The sequence below is a fragment of the Triticum urartu genome, chromosome 3 (genome assembly GCF_003073215.2).
Source record: "Triticum urartu cultivar G1812 chromosome 3, Tu2.1, whole genome shotgun sequence".
NCBI lineage: Eukaryota > Viridiplantae > Streptophyta > Magnoliopsida > Poales > Poaceae > Triticum > Triticum urartu.
The window spans coordinates 33,619,318-33,628,932 of record NC_053024.1 but is presented as its reverse complement, the minus strand read 5'-3'; the positions used below and the strand labels follow the sequence as shown (position 1 = coordinate 33,628,932).

Below are 9,615 nucleotides of genomic sequence, written 5' to 3'. Positions count from 1 at the left end.
GGAGACAGATTTGTCACGAGTATATTTTGCAGAAAAAAAGAATTTATTAATTATTTTAACACACTAATGACGCAAGCGCTCATATACACGCGCATACACTCACCCCTATAACGCACACACGCACACCTACCCCTATGAGCACCTTCGAAAAACTGAGCCGGCATATCATCTTGAAATTTACGAAGTCAGGCACCTCGTGTTCGACGAAAACGTCCGCTCCCATTGAATGCACGTCGCCGAAAATCTTGAAATAAATTCAGGAATAAATGCGAGCAGCAGGATTTGAACTCTGGTATGCTGGGATACCACAGTCCCTCTAACCATCCAATCATTTTTGCTACCTTTTATGTTTCAGGATCACACTTTTTTCCTTTTTTTCAGGGGCGCACTTGCGAAGTCTGAAGTGTGTCATGAGCTTGGTGGGAGCTCTGGCGCGACAATGGAAGGTGTTATGCGCAGATGTTCAAGTCGTCCCGCTCCTAGAATGTCTGCGCCTACTTGATCATCATCAAGGAGAGCTTCTTATGATTGCTTGGTTTGAGTTTGTTGCCAGTTGATTCTTTGTGTTGTTTGTGTTTGTGTGCCTCTCTATATGGGCATCATGTTGTACCGTTTTGTTTTGCTAAAACTTGGAATGATGTCGTCGCAGCTACTACTGTTTTTGAGCGAGAACTATAAAAATGATGTTGTTGTCTGCCTTCTACTTTATAATAGTTCAGGCAGGGAAACCCCTTTGGTTTAAAAACTGCAAAAAAACTTAGTAACATGTTTTTATTCCATAGGCAGTCTCATAATTTAACCCATAAAACACACGCGCTATTTGGTTCAATCGAGCAAACGAAGGTCTGAGTTGCCTTATTGAAATGGGCACCAACCAACTCAACCTTATCCACTCTCTTTCTGGACATGATGGCATCCCCAAATCCTCTTATTTGATTGCGCTTGCCATGAAGCTAGGCCTCCGAGAGGACATTGTTCTCGTCGCCTCCCTACACACTAGAGGTCGACACTGCTATCTACCTCTCGCATTGGATAAGTCTCATGGCTCCTACACCTCCAGGCGAGCACGGCAAGCACGGGCACATCCTCTTAAACATCAACTTTCGATTTGCATTCGTGGTTGCACAATGTCCCCAAATGTGTCGTGTCGTTGGCACCCTCAGCATTACGCTCCATTGTGGGGGCGACGAAATCAACAGCCATGGCACCATGTGTGGCTCCTCCCTTACTTACATGTCTCGCGCGGCCATGTTGTACATGGGGATGATTAATGAGGAGCGTTGTGCTGGTCAATCAACGCTTTGCTAGAGTGACCCTGGCCAGCACCTAGACAAGATCCCCGTCACTCTCCAACCTCCTCACAAGCGACGACGCTACTACCAGGTGTAGAGACTAGTGTAGTGACATGTATCTCTTTCTTTAGACCACACATGTCAACTACTTTCGAGAGGGCACCTGTGGGACATGAAGGTCGATGATGTCATATCAAAGTGATGTGCGTGTGTGGTTTTGATAATTAAAGGCATCCATATGGTTTAATGATTTTCTTGAGTTATCATATACAAAGACATGTTCCATAGATGATGCATGAAATGTATTGGATGAGTGTGAAGAATGCCATCAACACTAAGATGTGCATCAAGAGCACTGGGTTTAAGATATGAATACATTGCTCAACAAGAAGCAAATGTAATGGATTCTGCAGTTTCAAGATCTTGAGAGAATGAAGAATAATCGAGGACCTGACGTCAAGATAATGTCATGGTGTTATCATGAGTTGAGTCATGATTGATCATGCCTTAGTGTAGGGGATTCAAGTGAAGACGTCAAGATATTTCAAGAGTCATGATTGATCATGTCTTAGCCCGTGTGGACGCGCCTACACAGTGCATTGACAAAAGTGGAAACGTGACGAATCGTCCGGACCCCCTGTCGCCCTCTCACTCTAGACTCCAGCATGAAACAGTGCGACCGTCGACTAGACCTTTGCAACATCTAGATTGAAATTGACTTGCTTGGACAACTTTGTACTACAACAGGAGGAGGACATTAATTCCTTTCTGCCGTATGGATAGCCATGTGAAAGCAGAGCATGGTACACGTTCACGTGTACTCTAGCTTTGAAAGATACTTCCTCCACGGTCTACCAAAAAATGCAAACGATTTCTCACCGCGGCCAACCAGCTTGCGCCACATGGCATAGCTGGTTGGCCGCCCTTCACGCGTAGCTTAATGGTTTTAATATTCTCTCCACGGTTTACCAATGGTATAATCTTTTATTTGCTCCCGGCACAGTCGTCCATATTGATTAAATTTAAATCTTGAAAAGCGTGGACGCGCTAAATTATAGAACATGGAGGGAGCATGCACTAATACCTACCCTTTTTTTTGCGGAAAGCACTAATACCTACCTTGCTACTACTACCTCTTTAAAATAATACTCCCTCCGTTCCAAATTACTCGTCGCGAAAATGGATGTATCTAGAATTAAAATACATTTAAATACATCCATACCCGCGATAAATAATTCAAAACGGAGGGAGTATATAAGACCAAGTTTAGTGATCCAATGTTCTTATATTTTTTTTACAGAGCGAGTAGATGAAACTCTGATAGAGTGACGTGCGCGGTACACAACGACGATCGATGACTAGCTAGCTAGCTAGCCTTGTGGCCGCGGCCGGCGTTCTGCCGAGGAGCCAAGTCCAAGTCTACTGTATAGACAAGGAAAAGTCTAGTGCACTATATATTCTGGGAGTGCGTCAATGAGTGTCCTCCAGCAAAGCAAAGCAGTTGTGAGGTCATCGATGTAGACGTCGCGGCCGCGCCTATATATCAAGGCTGCCGAACATCCTAAAAACATAAATCAAGGCTGCCGAAGGTGCACCAAACACCCAACACTCCACTAGTCCAACCCAAACAAACAACAGCAAAGATCGAGCGGCCATCTCCGCTTCTCGTTCTCGCCTGGACGCGACGACTGGCCGTGGAGCGTGACGGTCCGCTGGCCGTGGGCGGCCTACCAGAGGCGAGGCTGACGCCGCGGCAGGCCGCGTCGCCGGTACCCTCGCGCTCACCGGCGAGCGGGTGAGTCCACTCTCCCTCTCCCTCCGCTGTAATTAGTTTCCCCCATTCCTACTGCCCACTACTCACTCCGTTTCAGAATAGATGACCCAACTTTATATTAATTTTATATTAAAGTTAGTATAAAATTAAGTCATTTTTTTTAAACAGAGGGAGTATCTTTTTTGATTTGATCTTTCATCATCTTACTTAATTGGAGAAAGTTCTAATTAGGCCATAGAGTTTGCACTGAATAAAATTGTTGGGGGCAAACAATTGATGTACTGTATTTTACAAAAAAAAGGGAGGTGAACATGAAGCTAATGAAGCATCGTTTGCCCAAGCATAACCGACTCTTCAGCCTCCTCTCTTGTTGCTCCAATTTCAACATCAACGCCATGAACAAACAACCAAACTCAAACAAACCAAGTACTCCATCCGTAAAGAGCATTTAGATCACTAAAGTAGTGATCTAAACGCTCTTATATCAAGGATTGCAGATTATCAAGACAAAGCTACGTGATAAGGTACAATATGATTTTCTAGTCAATAGCTTTGATACTACACTCCCCGGAAAAAAAAACTTTGATACTACACATACATCATTTATCAAGGGGAAGAACCGCCATGAAGATGTTCTTAAGTACAGTAGTTTACAAGATCCAGCTAATAAATGAAGAGCTGGTCTGTAGTGATTAACACAATACTCAGTGGTTATGTACTATTTTCATACATTTACTTTTGTTACATGATGAGTATTATATGTGTGTGTGTCTATATATATATATATATATAATTAACATTAAAATGTACTGTATTTCATAAACTAATGTGTACAGAATCAATATAATTATCTAACTTATTATAGTCATACGGTTCGTATTCAAAGTTCTTTTTTAGCAACTTCGCCCCTCCCGAGATTTCTTTCAAGCTCTGCCATTGAATATCTGCAAACATGTATAGTATCTGTTATTGACTCTTCATAATTCTGCTTGCTCTTATGTATGCATACTTGCAGATACAGAGAGGGTACTGCAGATCTAACTCGGGCAACATACATGGCCGCTAAAGTTTCTACAATTGGACAGTTACTTCTCCTGGTGCTGGTGGCTCTCAGTGCACATGTGGTCGACTGCAGCTCATCCTCGCTGCATGGAAATGAGACAGATCGATCATCACTGCTTGGATTCAAGGATGCAATCAGTCTCGATCCACATCAAGCCTTCATGTCCTGGAACGATACCGCCCACTTTTGCAACTGGGAAGGTGTTTTGTGCAGGATGAAGACTCCACGTCGTGTCACTTCTCTAAACCTTACAAGTCAAGGTTTGGTCGGACACATCTCTCCTTTACTTGGGAACTTGACATTTCTTCAATCTCTAATCCTCACGGACAACACACTCACGGGAGAGATCCCACCCTCCCTCGGTCACCTGCGCCGCCTCCAAACCTTGCGCTTGAATAACAACACGCTGCAAGGAAGGCTGCCAAGTTTCGCAAACTGCTCAAACCTCAGGGTGCTGGATGTTTCGGTTAACAATCTAGTTGGCCGAATTCCTGTTGATTTGCCTCCTCGCCACCTTCAGGTGCTGCAAGTTTCAGCTAATAACCTTACTGGCACCATCCCAACTTCTCTTGGCAATATCACAAAACTAACCACCATCAGTTTCTCTTTTAATCACATCACAGGATACATCCCAAATGAGCTCGCACATTTGTCCAACTTGCAGTACATGTATGCCAGTGTCAATCAGCTAGTAGGCAGGTTTCCGCAAGCCATCCTGAATCTTTCTACTCTCGTCGGCCTTGACATTGTTCTCAATGGTCTAAGCGGGGAGGTGCCACCAAATCTGTGTACCTCTCTGCCCAATCTCCAGATACTTGTATTAGGTGGCAACTTCTTTCGAGGGCACATTCCTAGCTCATTCACTAATGCTTCCAGTCTGAATGACATCGATTTGTCAGGTAACAACTTCACTGGATCGGTGCCCACCACGATTGGTAAACTTACCAAACTCTCGTGGTTAAATCTTGAACGTAATCAACTCCAAGCACACAACAAGCAAGAATGGGGTTTTTTGGACAGCTTAGGCAACTGCACAGAGCTACAAATGTTCTCCATGAGCTGGAATCGTCTATCAGGGGATGTACCAAGTTCATTAGGCAACCTTTCCAGTCAACTTCAACGCCTATACATGGCACAAAACCAACTATCAGGAGATTTTCCTTCTGGCATAGCAAACCTCCGCAACCTGATCGTTGTGTCATTGGGGGGGAATCACTTTACAGGTGTCGTCCCAGGGTGGATTGGAACCCTCAAAACTTTGCAACAGATAGGTTTACACACAAACTCCTTTACAGGGGTCATACCATCATCCTTGTCAAACTTGTCTCGGTTGGGAGGGCTTTATATGTTCTCGAACCAGCTCACTGGCCACATACCACCAAGCTTTGGAAACTTCTCAATGCTTCAATATTTGGGCATTTTCAACAACCATCTTCACGGTGGGGTTCCAATGGAGATCTTCCGGATTCCAACAATATTTGAAATTGTTTTATCCTTCAACAACCTGGACGGAAAACTTCCTTCAAACATTGGCAATGCCAAACAGCTCGTAAATTTGGTACTTTCATCAAACAAGCTATCTGGAGATATTCCAAGCACTCTGGGTAATTGTGAAAGTTTAGAAGATGTTGAGTTAGACTCGAATATTTTTAGTGGAAGCATTCCCACATCATTGGCGAAGATAAGTAGCCTAAAAGTTTTGAATTTATCTACTAATAACTTAACTGGGTCAATACCAACATCTCTTGGCAACCTACAACTTCTTGAGAAACTAGATTTGTCATTCAACCATCTTCATGGTGAGGTTCCAACAAAAGGCATCTTCAGGAATGCAACTGCTGTGCGGGTTGATGGAAATCAGGGGCTTTGTGGTGGGGCATTGGAGTTGCACATGCTGGCATGTTCTGTTATGCCTTCAAATTCAACTAGGCACAAGGAATCTTTAGTACTCAAAGTAGTTGTTCCAATAGCCAGTATGGTGTCGCTTGCTGTGGTCATATTTGTCTTGTTTCTCTGGAGAGGAAAACACAATAGCAAATCTATATCGTTGCCATCAATTGCTACAGATTTTCCCAAAGTTTCTTTCAGTGATCTAGCCAGAGCAACACAAGGATTCTCAGTGTCCAACTTAATTGGCAGAGGGGGATATAGTTCTGTATATCAAGGAAAACTAGTTGAATACAAAAATGTGGTTGCCATAAAAGTCTTCAACCTACATACAAGAGGAGCACAAAAGAGCTTCATCGCAGAATGTAATGCGTTGAGAAATGTGCGGCACCGTAATCTGGTCCGAATCCTAACTGCATGCTCAAGCATTGATTCTAATGGCAATGATTTCAAAGCCCTAGTGTATGAGTTCATGCCACGAGGAGACTTGCATAAACTACTATACTCAACTCCAGACTATGAAGGCTCTTCATATTTGAACCTTATTACAATGGCTCAAAGGATTGGGATTGTGGTGGATGTAGCAGATGGATTGGAGTACCTACACCATAACAACCAAGGCATAATGATTCATTGTGATTTGAAGCCTAGCAACATTCTCCTGGATGACAATATGATAGCTCATGTGGGAGACTTTGGCCTAGCAAGATTCAAAGTTGATCCCACAACATTATCTCTTGGTAACTCAAACACCTCTTCGATTGCACTAGTGGGAACTATTGGATACGCTGCTCCAGGTAATCGCCTTTTTTATACTATCTTGTGTTGCCTCATTTTACATTTGCATCCATGTTAACCTCTGAAAGCAAAATTAACTCCTCTGTTTATCAATTATGTAGAATACGCACGGGGTGGTCAAGTTTCGACCGCCGCAGATGTTTACAGTTTTGGTGTCGTTCTGCTCGAGATATTCATTCGAAGAAGGCCAACTGATGACATGTTTAAGGATGGACTGAGCATTGTAAAGTTTGCAGAGGCCAACTTCCCTGGTAGAGTATTGGAGATTGTCGATACTCAGCTGCTACATGAGTTAGAGCTTTCCCAAAAAACTCCAATGGACTTGAAGGAAGAAGGTGTACATTCTCTGATGTCTATGCTAAACGTTGGCCTTTGCTGCACCAAACCATCTCCAGATCAACGTATGAACATGCAGGAGGTGGCTGCCAAGCTACATGGAATTAGGGATGCATACCTCAGAGGAAACTGAAGAAGTTTTTATATTGCTTCAGACTTCAGTGGTATATTAGCTCTCCCAATAAGTTGCTGCATAGTTGGCGTTTACACATACCATGTATGCAATTTACAAATCCGAACCCTCTGTGTGTCACTGCATCATCCCAGCTGGTGCACACTGAATGAATAGCAAATATGAATACCATTTCCATGTACCAATATTACAAATGAAATAGTATACATTTTACTAATTCATACCTGGAATTCAGGGTTTACCCAACTAGCCTTGAGGGCTAACACTCAGAAAACATAACAACAGATGAACCTGTCCATATGACACATGCTATTGGAGAATCACAATCCTAGATCCCGTGGTCTTGAAAGAAAAACTCCTTGGATTTGAGCAACCTATCGTAATAACTATAACAAGACTGAGTACACGATGTACTCTCTCTTTCCCACAAAATAGGGCGGATAACCCTTTGATGCTGATTTCAAGGCAGAAAAAAGGCCTCCCAGCTCTGCCCCAATTAACTCTCCTGATCAGCTGGATGCAGCTCCTCATCTATCACGCCCTCATGCTAGCAAAGCACACGGTTAAGCGGCGCACGCTCCCGTCTCAGCCTCCCAGTCCCGGAACACCCAGCCGACATCTGCATCTTGGCCTGCGACGAGAATTTCAATCGGTAATATGTGACGAGCTACCAAATTAGTAAAGCACCACAAAGACAGCTAAGGCCGCAAAGCTGAAACAATTTTATTTTTTTTGGTCTGTAGTACGAACAGAGAAGCAATAGCCATGTAATTTTTCCAAAATTGGTTTCAGGCCCCTGATGCAAAAGCATGGAGACAATTTATGGTTAACCTGTTCTCCCAAGAACAAGACACTTCTCTCAAAAAAAAAATGACAGCAACTTGGAACAGTACTGAGCACAGCTTTTCACATGCTCAACGCATTGGGGACCTCTAACACTGTTACTGTGACACACATTCACCACTCATGAATGATTAAGGTCGAACATACGCCATACTTGAGAGGCTTCCTCAAACACCTGACACAAAATCAGAAAGCATTCAGAGGCTGTAAACAATCAGCTGTACCCCAATATGGCACTCGAGCAACAGGTTCACAGAATCATCCGAATCCTCCGGATAATAAAAACGCACTGCACGAGTGACCGAATTACAGCAGCCTGCTTTACGCAGTCAGAAGGATACAATCACACAAATCCTAAAATCTACTACGTACCAAATCACTCGCACAAGCCGGTTTAAGCTGAGACCAATGTAGATTCCGCCTGCTTTGTCAAGTGTGGCGTTTTGGTGCCTTGAGTCGTGTCTGAGCGATGGGGACAGATTTGTCACGAGTATATTTTGCAAAAACAAAAAAAAATGGTACCGCTTTGATCACTTTTGCTTCTTTTTTTTTTAGGAATATGATCACTTTTCCTAGAGCTTATGGTTGCAATGAATTTGTGTGTCCTAGGCTTGATGGGAGCTCTGGTGCAAAAGGTGTAATACTCATGGATTGCTTGCACCTGCATGATCATCATCTAGGGGAGCTTCTTAGACTTGCTTGGGTTTGAGTTTGTTGCTAGATGGTTCTTCACGTTGTCTATGTTTGTGCGTCTCTCTATCCAGGCATCCTGTCAAGCGTCTGGTGTGCTGTTTCGTTTTGCTAAAACTTATAATAATATCATTATTGGTTGTACCGAGAGCTATAAGCACAATGTGGGTGTTTGCCTCTGCTTTATAAAAGTTGGGACGGGAAATCCCTTTGACTTGCAAAAAAAAAACTCAGTAACATGTTTTTATTCCATAGGCAGGCTCAAAATTTAGCCTAAAAAAACACACACGCACTATTTGGTTCAATCGAGCAAACGGAGGTGTGAGCTGCCCAATTGAAATTGGCACCAACCAACTCAACCTTATCCACTCTCCTCACCGACATGGTGACATCTTCAAATCCTCTCATTCAATTTGCGGGCGCCATGGCGCTAGGCCTTAGGGAGGGCAATGTTCTTGCTGCCTCCCTACCCGCTAGAGGTCACCACTGCAATCTACCTCTCATGTTGAATTGGTTTCTTGGCTTCTACACGTCGCGGCGAGCATGACAAGCGTGGGCGCATTCTCATAGACGTCGACTTTCGTTCGTGGTTGCACAACGTCCCTACATGTGTCGTGTCGTTGGCACCCTCGACATTTGGCTCCATTGTCAGGGCGACGACATCCACATCCATGGCACCATGTGTGGCTCCTCCCTTGCTTACATGTTCCGTACGACCATGTTATACATGGGGATGACTAATGAGGAATGGTTGTGTCGGTCAATCAACGCTTCGCTAGAGTGACACTAGCCAGCACCT

General features: G+C 43.8%; 1 protein-coding gene across 1 annotated transcript; it reads left to right on the top strand.

The window, feature by feature from the left end:
• Positions 1-2,880: 2,880 nt before the first annotated feature.
• Positions 2,881-7,910, top strand: LOC125542571 (receptor kinase-like protein Xa21). Its single transcript, XM_048705651.1, has 3 exons — positions 2,881-3,087; positions 4,082-6,813; positions 6,916-7,910. Exons 2-3 carry the CDS (start codon positions 4,122-4,124, stop codon positions 7,281-7,283), a joined length of 3,060 nt encoding a protein of 1,019 aa, XP_048561608.1. The 5' UTR covers positions 2,881-3,087; positions 4,082-4,121; the 3' UTR covers positions 7,284-7,910.
• The last annotated feature ends 1,705 nt before the right edge of the window (positions 7,911-9,615 follow it).